The following is a 13,613-nucleotide window of genomic DNA, read 5'->3' as shown; positions in this document are numbered from 1 at the left end:
GTACAGCTGTTTATAGGAAAAAAAGATATCGTTTCTCTGCGATTAATGGGATATCAAGAGTATTGATCGTGATACAATTTCGGTTGTTGCATTTTCATAGCTTGGTCCAATATACGGTCATTATCTTGACGCTGCGCATAAGTCGTTCGTGCTTGATGCACAGCGTTTTTCGAGCATTGAAGATATCTACATGGATAGTCATGAATGCAGATACTAGAGTCTTCTCGCCGCGGTCTGCAGTCGTGCCTTTTTTCGCTTGATTATCTATATGCGTACAGCGCGGTAGGAAATCTGAAACATGGTTTCCTTTGTGAGCACGTTACCGGGCATCGCTTCTATGCGCAAATATTCTTTACACTGTGCAAACAATATTTATATATCCAAAATGCATCCAATGTAAGATAGAAATAAACAAGGAAGAGATAACATATTGTCGTTGATGCATCCATTCATGCGACTCCATTATCCCGAACTTCGGGGATCGGATGCGTGTCACAGCAAGACATTTTGGGTAATTTCTTACCGGAATGGCCAAACAAACTCCCCTCTTTTCCTTTCTTCTCTCTCTCTCTCAGCCTTTTTCCACAGATATGCGCGGACAAGCAGTGGTAGGGCTGCTATGGCTCTTGTCCAATGTTTGGCTCGGAGGAGCTATGTTCTTCAGACCAGGATGGCGTCTAAGAAGGTACAGTGCAGTAACGCGTGCTTTTTCCCATACTATATCCAATCATCCGTTTTGACACCAACTGCTTGCGCAGGACGGATGAGGTATCTTTGAGTGCAAATGAAGCCCTTGATCCTCGATACGGTCCCTTCCATTTTGGTCAGCGTATCAACCACTCTGACCCAAACACTCGTACCTTCAGACAGAGATATTGGGCCAACTCGGACTGGTATCAAGAGGGTGGACCTGTTATTCGTAAGCAGTGATCTATTTCTCTATTTGCACAAGTATCACTCATAATACACTCTGTAGTCTACAATGCGGTAACTTTGGAATCCGAACATTGGGGCAAAGGATGTCCTCGACTGAGTGAATAATGCATAGGGCGAACTAGCGGCAGACTGGCGTTCAAAATATGTCGTCAATTCATCCATGGCTCTGTTGGCCCGTGAATTGAAAGGTGCAGTGGTAGTCGTCGAGCATCGAAGCTACGGTGAATCGCAACCAGGATCGGTGTGTATCCTTCACACTAGAGCGACAGATTGCGTGCTTATTTATCGACTATGAATTACTTGGACATAGGACTGGTCCGTCAAATATCTGCGCACTCTGAACACTGAGCAGGCTCTGGCCGATATGGCATACTTTATTCAAAACGCGAAGGTTTGTATAGATGTTGAGAGTTTGCTCTAACAGTCCGCATTTTTACTAACAATTTCATCAGCTACCTAATCTCGCGCATATTCCCCCGGCCCCCGAGACAAAGTGGATTGTTTACGGAGGAAGCTACAGTGGTAACCTAGCTGCGTGGATGCGTTATAAGTATCCCGATCTTGTGTTTGCCGCAGTTCCATCCTCGGCGCCTGTCGAGATGAAGTACAACTTTTACGAGTATTTCAATGCAATCAAGCAGTATGCGCCATCGCACTGCGTTGGTGCCGTCGAAAAAGTTGTAGCGTACGTCGATCACATTCTGTTCAGCTTTTTCGCCGAACCAAAGCGAAAACTCAAGGAGAAATTTGGTCTCGGCGAACTTGAACATGACGATGATTTTGCTGAATGTACGTGATACGGTTAATGGATACGGCGTTTGCAATGCTTATGTACTTGATCTAGTGCTTACATACCCTCTCGGCTTGTGGCAAGAGATGCAACCTGATAAGAACCCTTTCGTTACAGAATTTTGCAGCATTTTTGACGGCAAAGTTACATTACACGAACAAGTCGATGCATACGCGGAGTACATTGCAAACAAAGTGCAGGAAGCTTGCAAGGACAGTCCAAGCATCACTGCTTGCCTGGATACGCATGATCCAAGATCGCCCATGTACACCGATCTCAAGTCCGAGAACCGCCCTTGGTTCTGGCAAGTGTGCACTGAATATGCTTACTGGCAAACAGCCGCGCCGCTCTGGCAAACGTCTGTAGTATCACGCAAACTCACTACTCACTGGTACCAGCATCAATGCCCTTACATGTTTGGGGAGCACGAAGTTCCCCGCTGGCCAGAGTGGCGCAGGATCAATGAAGAGTATAAGGGATGGTATCTGCGTTTAACTCGCACATTCTGGATTGACGGTGAATGGGATCCCTGGCGCACTTTGAGCGTACAGAGCGACAATGCTCCAGACAGATATAGTTGGAACGATGATGCCGAATTCGTCGTACTGCCAGAGTCAGTTCATCACTGGGTAAGTAAGATATATTCGACGATCGGAGAACGTATCAATCCGACACATATTTCTCCTTCTGGCTGACACGATACGCGACGCAATCAACTAGGATTTTTTCGATTCTGAGTTTGTCTCGCAGGATATCAAGACGACTCAATATCGTTTGCTCGCAACTTTGCGCAAATGGCTGAACGAAGGTACCGAGCAGGCGCCGTATGTTAGATACCAAAATCCATAATAGTTTGCTGCTGTCCAAGATATATTTTTTCCTTTTATTTGCTTCTTGTTCAGTTTACTTGAGAGGAACGAAACGGGAAGAGTGGGTGGCACCAATACCAGGGCGACCGTGTCTGACGGGCTTGTAGGAGATACTATTGAGAGTTACTTAAGTTCCCAAAAATCCATACTATACAACGCTGCTGGTCGGAATACTTACGAAAATTCGCCAAGGTAGTGGCCAACCATTTCAGGCTTGATTTCGACCTGGTTGAAGACCTTGCCGTTGTAGATACCGACAACGGAGCCAATCATTTCAGGGACAATGATCATGTCACGGAGGTGGGTCTTGACAACAGCAGGCTTCTCGTCAGCGGGAGCTTCCTTCTTGGCCTTGCGAAGCTTCTTGATAAGACCCATGGGCTTGCGCTTCAAGCCGCGCTGGAATCTTCTGCGGGCACGAGCATGGACGAGTTCCATGAACTGCTCAGAGGACAAATCCAAGAGCTGGTCAAGGTCGACACCGCGGTAGGTGAACTTGCGGAAGGTTCTCTTTCTTTGAGATTGTTGCTCCTGATCAGCCTATGGGTTTCGGGTTGCAATGTGAGCACGGGCCGTTGTCAAGGGAATCAATTGATCCCATCCATCCCATCCATCCGGTTTTCATCCATCATTCGTAAGGTCGTAGCTTGTAACTGCACTCGCATTCTCTTTCTCCCATCTGCGTGCATGTCACCCATCTACGTGGTCGCCCTACTTACCATACTTTTTGAAAGGGTCGAACATTGGTTCAGACATCCGGACCCTATATTGGAAAAATTGGAACTCCACCGCTATGTATGCTCCCAATCGCGCAAAAACTACCTAAGAACAATCCTCCAGCCTTACAGAAATAATGCGATCATGGTTACGAGTCAAGGATTAAATGTCTCGCATTCGTGGTCATGTTATCTGATATTGATATTTTGCACTTGCAATCGGGCGGTGGCAATCCAGAACTGGTTGATTCTTCTGGTGCACTTGCATGGTCACCAGAATGGGATCCTTAACTTATTTTAGAGATGATCGTGTACGTGCGTGTGTGAAAAAAATAAACTTGTATTCATGACCTTAAGTGTAGAACAACCAACCACCATGAAACGTATTCAACATGATCAGCAATGCATCAAGGTGATGGTACTCTGCATTTCACTGTTGAAACAGCTAATTTCTACAAAGCAGAGACATACAGCTGCTTTCATATTCGTACATTTTTCATTGCCATAGCGTAGAAAGAGGCATTCACAAGAGTATTTGGGGACGGTAGCGAAATTTGCACATCGATACAATAAAAGGATTTCTGTGGATTTTTTTCTTTACATTTTTTCTTGGCTTGGAAAGAGCATCGTGGGTGTTGGACACACTTAGGCGATGTTGATCTTGACCGACTTGACCTGTGGGAACGCGGCACATGGTGAGTATCTATGGGAACAAATAAGACAAGAAGCGCCCATACCTGTGTGTAGTTGTCCAATGCATATTCACCGTTCTCACGGCCAATACCGCTCTGTCGGTAGCCACCGAAGGGTGTGTTGTAATCAAGCTGGTTGTAGCAGTTAACCCAAACGGTGCCGGCCTCCAATCGGTTGGCAACAGTGATAGCTTGGGTAACGTTCTGGGTGAAGACAGCGGCAGCGAGACCGTAGACGGTATCGTGGGCCATCTCGATAACCTCGTCGACGGTCTTGAATTTGGCAACGGCGACGACAGGGCCGAAGATTTCTTCCTGCATAATTTTCATGGAGCTCTTGACATCAGTGAAGATAGTAGGCTGGATGAAGTAGCCCTTGTCACCGACACGGCTGCCGCCCATGTAGCAAGTAGCACCTTCGCTCTTGCCGGCCTCGATGTAGCTCATGATACGATCGTATTGGGTTTGAGAAATCTGAGGACCTTGGAAGGTGGATTCATCGAAAGGATCGCCGACGCGAGTCTGGGCAGTGTATTCCTTGAACTTGGCGAGGAACTTGTCGTAGATACCCTCTGCATGAAATCCCAAAGTGAGCAATTATACAAGCTGAGTCAGCGCATAGACGAAAAATTAACATTACCTTGTACGTAGATACGGGAGCCGGCACAGCAGCACTGGCCGTGGTTGAAGAAAATACCCATGTGGGCCCACTTGACGGCCTGGTCCAAGTCAGCATCATCAAAGATGATGTTGGGGGACTTGCCACCAAGCTCAAGAGTAACCTTCTTAAGGTTGGTTTCTGCAGCAGCCTTCATGACCAAGCGACCAACAGCAGTGCTGCCGGTGAAGGCAATCTTGTGGACCTTGCTGTGGCGAGCCAAAGCATCGCCGGCCTTTGCACCGTAGCCAGTAATGATGTTAACAACACCAGGAGGGAAGCCAGCTTCCTTAACCAAAGCCGCAACCTTGAGTGCAGAGAGAGGAGTCAACTCGGAGGTCTTGACAACAATGGTGTTGCCAGTGCAAAGGGCAGGACCGAGCTTCCATGCAAGCATCATTAAGGGGAAGTTCCAGGGAATAATGGCACCACAGACACCAATAGGTTCGTGGCGGGTATAAGAAAGTTTGCCTTCGGTGTCAATGACCTTGCCATGGATCTTGTCAGCGAAACCACCATAGTAGCGGATAGTGCTGACAAGACCGGGGACATCGATGTTGCGAGACATGGAGATACCCTTGCCGTTGTCGAGAGTTTCGATTTGGGCAAGCTCTTCAGCATCGCGTTCAATCAAGTCGGCCAACTTGAGCATGAGAATGCCACGCTTCTGGGCAGACACCTTGCTCCAGACTTCCTTGTAGGCCTTCTCGGCGGCCTCAACAGCGGCGTCGACCTGAGCAGCCTCAGCTGTAATCATGCGTAACGTCAACTCGTGCTGTTTTCAAACACCTCCGCCCAGCGCGTTGCCTTACCTGCTTGCACAGCAGTGATAACTTCACCAGTGGCAGGGTTGACGGTATCAATGGTACCCGCACCAGAGACGAACTCGTTGTTGATGAAAAGACCAGTTTGCACTGGAAATAAATATAGTGAGATCAGTCGCGTCACGGCGTGAGAAGCGTCCACGCACATCCCCTATCCTGCCTGTACTTACACTTAAGCTTGTAGCCCTTGGGGGTAGAAACTTCAGCAATGAGACCGCTAGTCATGTTTTCTTGATCAGAAAGAGAAAGAAACGCAAGAAAAGATCGGGATCAAGCTGGGAACGCGCTTATAAATATGCGAAAGTTTGGAAACTCTCACGGTAGTCACAACCTAACCATTTGGAAAAACTCAAAACTTTCGGAACATCATTTCTACCCGCAACCAATTTGATCACAAAACTCCATAGTAAAGTAAATGTATGCTTGATTGGAGTTGATGAGCACCCGGGTCAAAGCTGTAGAGATGCACCGTAAAGTGATGTATCTCGGCACACATTGCATATCGTTAAGATTTCTGTAGTAAGCTTGTGCTGCTTAAAAATAAATATACATGGTTTACAAATCATATTTGATGTCTGCTAAATCGTCCTCCATGAGTCGGTGTTACAAAATCGACTGCGGTGTCGCAGCCAGGTTCATGCTGGAACGCGTTCGACGGTAGGGACCTCCTTCCCCACCCTTTGGAGAAATCCTCGCAATGCCACAGGAATCAAAACCTCTATACATAAAAGCACGACGGTACAAAACTATTGTCTTTCTATGCTTCCAACCAACCGACACGGTGTATACCATCAAGAAGCATCTTTCTGTAGCGGTTCAGGGCGCCAAGGACCCCAATGACATTCGGTTGCTTAAACAGATTCCTGACACGGCCCAGTATGTTGGACTCGATGACGACCAAGCAACAGCTTCAGCGGCAGGGATCGTTAATGATATGGACATATACTTTGTATTTAACATTGATGGTAAGATATCAAGTTAGCATGATGTTTGCACGGATGGTTCAGAGTGTCAATCGGTTTGTATTAGGAACATGGGAGGAGGTACACACCGAAGAATACGAGTCATTGGACGCCGAGGATGAAGATATCCCTATAGAGCAGGACGTTCCACCCCCGTCATCAACAAAAAAGGAGAAAGGAAAAGGACGAGCGTAGTTTCTTCTATACATTTGTTTACACATATGTGTGTTTCCTGTTTGTACACGCGCATAATTGGCATCAACAAGGAATTCTCTAAAACACAGTTCTACAAAGGGGACAACTAGCTGAATTGGAGGACCGGAACCACTGTAATTTTTAATCTTTTATCAGCATTTCATCTACGAGACAGTATTGCAGTTTGCCTTACCTTGTATAAACAGCTAGCATGGAATTTGTTTTTACATGTGCGGCATTGCTTGCCAGGTATCGAGCGATCTTGTGCACTGATAATAGAGTAACAAATGGTACAGTCTTCCACACCCTCAAAGTGAAGGTTGACATTGCGCTTGAAAACTGTGAGTGCGTCCACAATGTTACCGTTCTAAGTTGATAGATTAGCATCGGCTTGATTACGCCATGCATTTCATTGCTAACCTGAGCACCAATGACAGCTGCCACTGAAAACATCCATCCACGCCACTGTCTGTCACTGACTCCTACTTTCTGCACGCCTTCCACATCTATCTGTCTCAATGGGAAGTTCTTGGGATACTTGATGGCGATCTGCATATTTTGTTCATCAACTCGGTATGTAGCCGATACTTCGCTAGCGGCTCGAAGTGCCTTGATCGTAAAGTCATTTTCGTTATCCTCAAGAGTGGACTTGATATCCTCTCTACTCAGTAGATCAAGCTCGTCACGGATCAGGTTTGTGCTAAAGTTCTTCTCCGTGAAGCTGGATGCAGAGTTGTCAATATCAGTATTATATTCGATTTGTCGTGCATTTAAAAGTTTACCTCTCAATACCAATCGTCAACTGGCGATTCTTACAGTCTAACCACCATTGTCTTCCAAGTATCACGTCAGCATATAGCATGTACATATTAATGACCGCGCTCTTTCTCACCTGACAAGAGAAGGAATATGTTTCAATGCTCGATAATACAAATGTGCAGCTAAAAGCAAATAACTTGTCTCCACGCTAGCTTCAAAACCTATGCACGATCTTGTATGAAACCGCTTCTCGAGGATATTCTTTCTATGCGAGAGAACAACATACCTTCAATGTCATAAAAGGCGACATCCCAAGGAGCTAAATCAAACGTTTCAATGCTTTGTCCAGCACCTACGCCCAATATCTTGGAGAGGAACGGCATAAACTCCACCAGTGCATCGGCATTTTTCAATTGCTGTGTATATTCTTGTTTAAGTCTAAAAGTCTATATTGCGGATCAGTAGAATGTATCCCATCAACACGTGTAAAAGCCTTACGATATCCTGGAAATGCTCAAAAAGCAAGAGCCAGGAAAGCATATATCCAAGAACTTCGTTCAACGCTAGATCTCCGAATGGGGCAGAGTGCCAGAATGATATGTCTGGGGTGGATATTAAGAGATTAAACAATGGTTCCTCAATTTGCACCTTGCTGGCATCTTCCTCGTCTAGAAAGAAAAGTCAGTGATCGATACATCTTTTCCAGTTATTGAATGCTCCAACCCACCAGTTGTTCCAGAAAGTTCAAGACGCACAGCTGTATCCTGAACTGTATATGATATATGTTTCTGCAAGATCTTGTATGCTCGTTTTTGAAGGACTTGATTCTTCTCCTTGAGCAGAGCACAGATCTGCAAGTCACGACAACATGATTTAGGATATCAAAGGCCTAACTCTGCGAGGCTAGAAAGAGACTTACCTCCGGCACGCTTGAAGCTTCCAGAAGCACCTTCTCAGGAACATATTCCAGTAAGTCTGCAACAAGCTCTTGATATCGAGCAAAGGGGACAGACTTTATGCTGGTGCTTGTAGCGCCAACGGATACTTTAGCAAATAGTCGTAGAAGCAGCTTGTAGAAATCGTTGGCTCGTGCTTGAAAAGTTTCATGCAGATCTTCCGTATCATCTGATAAGCTGCGTAGAGTATCAAGAAGCTTCAGTGCATGGAACACAATGGGTAGTTCCTCTTCAACGGTCGTATCGGCATACTATAGTCAGCGTTAGCTGTCAGATGTATTACTGATATCTTTACGATTCTTACAGCTATCCATTCATAGGACTTGTTCAAAAAGAATTCCCATTGGCCGGCAGATACATCCTGAAGGGACTGAGCTAGATGACCAAACAGTTGACTCAGCTGTACAATGAAGTGAGACCTTCGATGCAGCGGCAAATCTTGTTCGGCCGTGGCATCTTCATTGTACCACGAACGCAATGTCCGCAAGAGGTGCAACAAACGCTGTGAAGGCATACATAGTCCGCCAAACTCCAGACTTGAGGCATTAAGCAAGACTAGGAGATTCCAGGCACGTCCTTGCTCGTCATCAAATTCTTGAATGCTCGATATGCCTGATAACTTGCTTGCGAGATCGCTCTGCAAGTTTCGATATTGTGGATCCTGACCCACAAGATCCTTGATAGCACTTAATACAGCAACCTTGCCAGCGAGGTTTACTAAAGAAAATTTAAGTAGTTAGTCACTTTGTAAGAGTGTAATATTCATCAACGGGTCTTAAACTCACATTCTCGAGCTTCTGCCTTCAATAACGTGATCAGTCCCGAAAGTTCTGCCGGCAGCGTGGGACCCAAAAGCTCCAGGATAGTCTTCAGCATATCAGAAAACAATTTTGCCGCTGCGACGTTTGACGAATTGATTTCATCTGGAGTCGTCAGGAACTGCACAAGCGTCTTGAGTAGAATGGAAGGTCCCTCTGCGCCGGAACTAGTGATAGTCAAGACTACATCTCGCATGGAAGCGGTTTTAGTTATTGATTGTATATATCGCGTACAGATGATATCCGCATGCTGGATAAAATCGTTTACGTATGTCCAGCTGGATGCCGATCGATAATCCCAAATTCGAGATACACCGGCGAGTTGCACCCCTTGCCGGCACTCCACCGCATCAAGTAGTAACAGCAACGCGATGCTTTCCGAAGACTCCTTCATTTCGTTTGTACGAGTAAGTAATTCTGCAACAGAAAAAATGAGACGTCCATATGCACTGAGTCCATCAGGATCATGTTGTATCGGCATCAATTCGTCTTCATCCACCAAAGAAGCTGTCATCAGGTTTGCAAAAGGATCCAGGATACTAAGCATCAGATAGTTGGCTGTTTTTTGGACGAACGGCATCTCGAGTCTCCTCATGTATTTTTCATCGCCGGTAAATGCAGATATCATGTCGTGGATGTTTCGTTCTGGATAAAATGTCCAAAGGCATTTCTCGATACGATTTGCATTTTCGGAAGGACTGGGCGCAACGCAACATATTATATTAGTCGCCGGGACATTCTCGAGATCTGCTCGTCAATTTTACCTGGAAATGTAAGATACATCCATTATAGTATCTTTGACATGGTTGATAACGACATTTGCCAACTCCTCGCGATTATCAAGTCTAGGGAGCTGCTCAGCAAATATCTCCCAGATAGCCGATGCTGCTTCTGAAATCGCGTTCCAGAGTTCTTGTTCGCCGTCTTCGGATGGTCTTTTGACAAAGTTGGTATCAAACAAGACAGAAGCAAGCTCTCGGTGCTCAGGCATACTAAAGACGTGTCGCACACCATTGTTTTGTGTGAAAACCCTTTGTATAACGCGGAGGGATGAAAGTGCTGGCTGAATAACATGCTCCAGGGATCCTTGACCATCTTTGGGAACATATCGAAGTAGGGCAAGTGCACCGATATTTGCTGTGTAAGTATCCAATACAGTTGCGAAGACTTTGTCGGAGAGTGTGCCGCGCGCTAATTTCCAATGTTGTCAATATTGAAACGCATAATTTGGATACAGCTGATAAAATAGCCTTACAGATGTGGGATATTAAAACGTGTGCGTTCACTTGTTCGATCAATGGGCGATTCTGTATATTTTCATTTGCGAGGGCTTGACAATATTCTTGGCATGTATCATCGAGTACGCATTGGCCAATATCAGCTGTAATTGGCAAATACTCCAACTTGAAAAAGATAAATTATTAGTACTTTTCTTTTTTCGCAAGTGATCTAAGGGACTACTTACCTTCTCTAGAAATAATGCCAGCACAAACGCTTTGTGCGCCTGTTCTGCAATACTGCGCAATTGTTCCATAGCTGACATCCACAAATCTTTCCTGTCGGAAGAGAATTCTACGAGAGTCATGTAGAAATCCACAAAGATTCTGGTAGACTCCTCCTTAACACCGACGGAAGTCAAGTGTGGAAGCAAAAGCTTTCCTTGATTTGCAAGTTGCTAACCATTACATATTAGAAGCTAATTCAAATAAAATTATTAGAATACGTGGTCAGTTACCTCCTGATCTTGTTCTGAAAACGTGGTTAAGAACCTGGAGCACAATTTAACTGCGAGAAACAGTAAGGCAAAGGCATGATCTGCGTTTTTGTTAGCAGAAAAAGTGTGTATCTCTCCAAAATTTGTCATTTACCTCTGTGTACAAGGACTGAAGTCAGTGCTGCGAATAATGCACGTTTGGACCAGTCATTGACTGTATCGAGCATGACATTGTTTTCGTTCGATGCGCATTCCACTAAAAGACAACTTGTGCTTTCGCAAAACACATCCACGTTGACTGGTCTCTTATCGGGTGACACACAGTCGGTGATGGTCATGATGAGTAAATTTTCTACTTTAGAGTATAGACCTGGCAAATAATCTACAATCCCAGGCTCGGTGTTAGAAATGGACATATATAAAAGTTTCAAATGTATATTTACCGATGGCAGCGTCGTTTGATGCTAGCGAGATAAAATGCTTTGCGATAATACCAGCATGTCCAGGTTCGAGCTTCTGCTCTTTACCGCCGTTCAGGAAAGACTGTAATAGCTTGTAAAAGACTTCTTCGACTAGATATCTCTTTTCTTCATGACTATAGACGCTTTTAGAATAGCGTACAAGGACTCGTGTGATTTTACAACATACCTTTGACGCGTAGCAGCGAAAATAAGGCATTCCGTGTATGCATTTAAAAATATATGCGCATTAGATCGATCAATATATTCTGAAGATAAACCCTCCCAGAAATTGGAAAAGAAATCCTGATAGAACGATTTGGAGCCGCGAAGCTAAATCCAAACTTATTGTCAGATAGCTTTGGCTTGATTATACATATAAGGATCCTTACTTCTTCAGGTAGATACGCAAGCAAGACGATGAGACTGGGATATCCAACGGCTACTGCTCCATTTAAAGCGTTGCGTAAATAGTTGTAAAGTTTTGGTAATACAGATTTCTTTTTACTAGCGATCTTCCACATATCAGGATAGCCTGGTATACATTCGTTAGACCCTTAGCATGCAGCATAATGGCGCATCTGTATAGCTCACCCTTTGATATCAAGAGCCAGGCGTCCCACATCTCCGAGAATGCAATGGAATCCTTTTCAGCAAATGCACTGTTGATGAACTGTGGAATAATAGTCGGTAATCGAGGAACAATAATGTCTATCCACACCTTTTAGCAAGATGCCGATTTTGCTGATCACAGAATCTGACGACCTACCATTCCATTGAAGCCAAAGTGCTTTGAGAAGATTATATACATAAGTCCTGATCACAGCACTGTTGTGACTCAAATATTTCCACAGGATCGTACTGTCGAGCAATGCTTCGTATTGATCCAGACATTTTCCACGTTCGTCCAAAGGAATTTTGTCTGCAGACAGAAAGCGAAATGAGAAATGTTCAAGAGAAGCTGACAGCTAAATATATAATTTTTACCTAGCAGCAACGAAATACACTGGAATGAACTGGATACAACCCGTGCAAACTTTGCATTCATATCCTCCTTTGAGACGTATCGTGGATCACCTGTATAGCATTGTTAACTGAATTCCCGTAACGTTTCTTTATAAATTCGTATATTCTGCATACTCAGAGTCTCGGGAGTCTTTTCAAGCAGCATCTCCGTAACGTACTCCAAAATATTCCTTTGGCAGAACTCCAAAACACCTTGTCTCTTATCCTCCGCAAAGCATGCCTATCATGTTGTGCCATATTCAGATACGTTGCAAGTTCAGGTTTCTCAAAAGACATTAGACTGACCTCGAAAGCATCTGTTGCAGCTCGAGCCACATCCTTGCTTGGATCGAGGGTCGTGATAATCCATGCACCGATTATTTCCTTCAAGAAAGGTGCTAATTTCTTCTTGGCATTTACAGCGATCATTTGATGGACGTTATTTGTCGCTAAGCGGACGCGTCGATCGACATCAATTGTCAGCTTCACATACAACCTCGCCTACATCCGGTATTTCATTCAGTAACGAGTAACTTCCATGTATGTTCGTCCCATCTCTCTAGTACCCATGTTGGCACCAATGTTGGAAGAGAACTCGGGTGCTGTTTCAGATAATCCTGCAGCTCTTCGAGGGCTTTCAACTTTGTGATCGCGTCACGCTTCAAGATCTTTTTAACAATAACTAGCAGCCCGGGTTCTAGATCTGTCGCTAAAGGCGCTGCTGTCTCGGACGCTTCGGGTGTCGGCGATCCTACAGGTAGCGATCCTGCAAACTGGGCGAATCCACCGAGGTTCTGAAAGCTGAATGGATTGCTAGATCCACCAAAGTTCGACAACTCTGCAGCGCGACTATTGTTTCCATCGTCAGTGAAATGCTTCGCGACTCACAATGTGCCAATCACTACCTGCTACTTGCAGGCTGCAGGTTTCCTTTTGTCCTCTGCTGCTTTGGTTTTCCCATGAGGAATCGGCGGAATATGGCTTTCGAGGTCGGAAAAAGCAGTTTGCTGAACTGCGGCTTTTTGCATGGATGAACAACTCGATGGGATATCACAAATCCTGTCTGAGAGTCCGGAAACTATACACACTTGACAGTATTGCAAGATAAAGTGCTGTATAAATGAAGCTCTGTTGATGAAAAAAGTCGTCGTGTATTTTCATACGTTTGCCAATAATAAGTCCATGGACGATGACATTTACATATTCATCGTTAATGGAGTCGGTCCTTCTTCGTTTATATAAGCCCTACTTTCAAGCCATA

The 13,613-nt window shown here is 44.9% G+C and overlaps 5 protein-coding genes across 5 annotated transcripts; 2 read left to right on the top strand and 3 right to left on the bottom strand.

Annotated features, from left to right (window-relative positions):
• Nucleotides 1-590: 590 nt before the first annotated feature.
• VTP01DRAFT_7423 (uncharacterized protein) lies at nt 591-2,575 on the top strand (the record flags this gene model as incomplete). Its single annotated transcript, XM_069386434.1, has 8 exons — nt 591-685; nt 759-919; nt 977-987; nt 1,049-1,177; nt 1,247-1,327; nt 1,389-1,725; nt 1,781-2,355; nt 2,447-2,575. 8 exons carry the CDS (start codon nt 591-593, stop codon nt 2,573-2,575), a joined length of 1,518 nt encoding a protein of 505 aa, XP_069241889.1.
• A 54-nt stretch (nt 2,576-2,629) lies between these two features.
• VTP01DRAFT_7422 (40S ribosomal protein uS19) lies at nt 2,630-3,317 on the bottom strand (the record flags this gene model as incomplete). Its single annotated transcript, XM_069386433.1, has 3 exons — nt 2,630-2,708; nt 2,774-3,135; nt 3,315-3,317. The coding sequence occupies 3 exons, from the start codon at nt 3,315-3,317 to the stop codon at nt 2,630-2,632; spliced, it is 444 nt and encodes a 147-aa protein (XP_069241888.1).
• A 639-nt stretch (nt 3,318-3,956) lies between these two features.
• VTP01DRAFT_7421 (uncharacterized protein) lies at nt 3,957-5,710 on the bottom strand (the record flags this gene model as incomplete). The annotated part of the gene is made up of 5 exons (XM_069386432.1): nt 3,957-3,986; nt 4,049-4,575; nt 4,644-5,408; nt 5,474-5,575; nt 5,656-5,710. 5 exons carry the CDS (start codon nt 5,708-5,710, stop codon nt 3,957-3,959), a joined length of 1,479 nt encoding a protein of 492 aa, XP_069241887.1.
• Nucleotides 5,711-6,182: 472 nt separating this feature from the next.
• VTP01DRAFT_7420 (uncharacterized protein) lies at nt 6,183-6,642 on the top strand (the record flags this gene model as incomplete). Its single annotated transcript, XM_069386431.1, has 2 exons — nt 6,183-6,450; nt 6,515-6,642. 2 exons carry the CDS (start codon nt 6,183-6,185, stop codon nt 6,640-6,642), a joined length of 396 nt encoding a protein of 131 aa, XP_069241886.1.
• Nucleotides 6,643-6,720: 78 nt separating this feature from the next.
• VTP01DRAFT_7419 (uncharacterized protein) lies at nt 6,721-13,313 on the bottom strand (the record flags this gene model as incomplete). Its single annotated transcript, XM_069386429.1, has 26 exons — nt 6,721-6,774; nt 6,836-7,009; nt 7,063-7,363; nt 7,425-7,475; nt 7,535-7,622; nt 7,688-7,847; nt 7,900-8,069; nt 8,129-8,252; nt 8,321-8,608; nt 8,662-9,074; nt 9,143-9,873; nt 9,940-10,366; nt 10,431-10,578; nt 10,641-10,850; nt 10,911-10,990; nt 11,044-11,271; nt 11,333-11,484; nt 11,538-11,680; nt 11,740-11,882; nt 11,942-12,058; nt 12,117-12,269; nt 12,335-12,424; nt 12,488-12,593; nt 12,659-12,853; nt 12,919-13,201; nt 13,258-13,313. The coding sequence occupies 26 exons, from the start codon at nt 13,311-13,313 to the stop codon at nt 6,721-6,723; spliced, it is 5,085 nt and encodes a 1,694-aa protein (XP_069241885.1).
• Between the last annotated feature and the right edge of the window lie 300 nt (nt 13,314-13,613).

This window comes from Rhizomucor pusillus (genome assembly GCF_041956525.1).
Source record: "Rhizomucor pusillus strain CBS 183.67 unplaced genomic scaffold VTP01scaffold_4, whole genome shotgun sequence".
NCBI lineage: Eukaryota > Fungi > Mucoromycota > Mucoromycetes > Mucorales > Lichtheimiaceae > Rhizomucor > Rhizomucor pusillus.
Note: the sequence above shows the minus strand (reverse complement) of the source record. Positions and strands in the feature narration are given on the sequence as shown.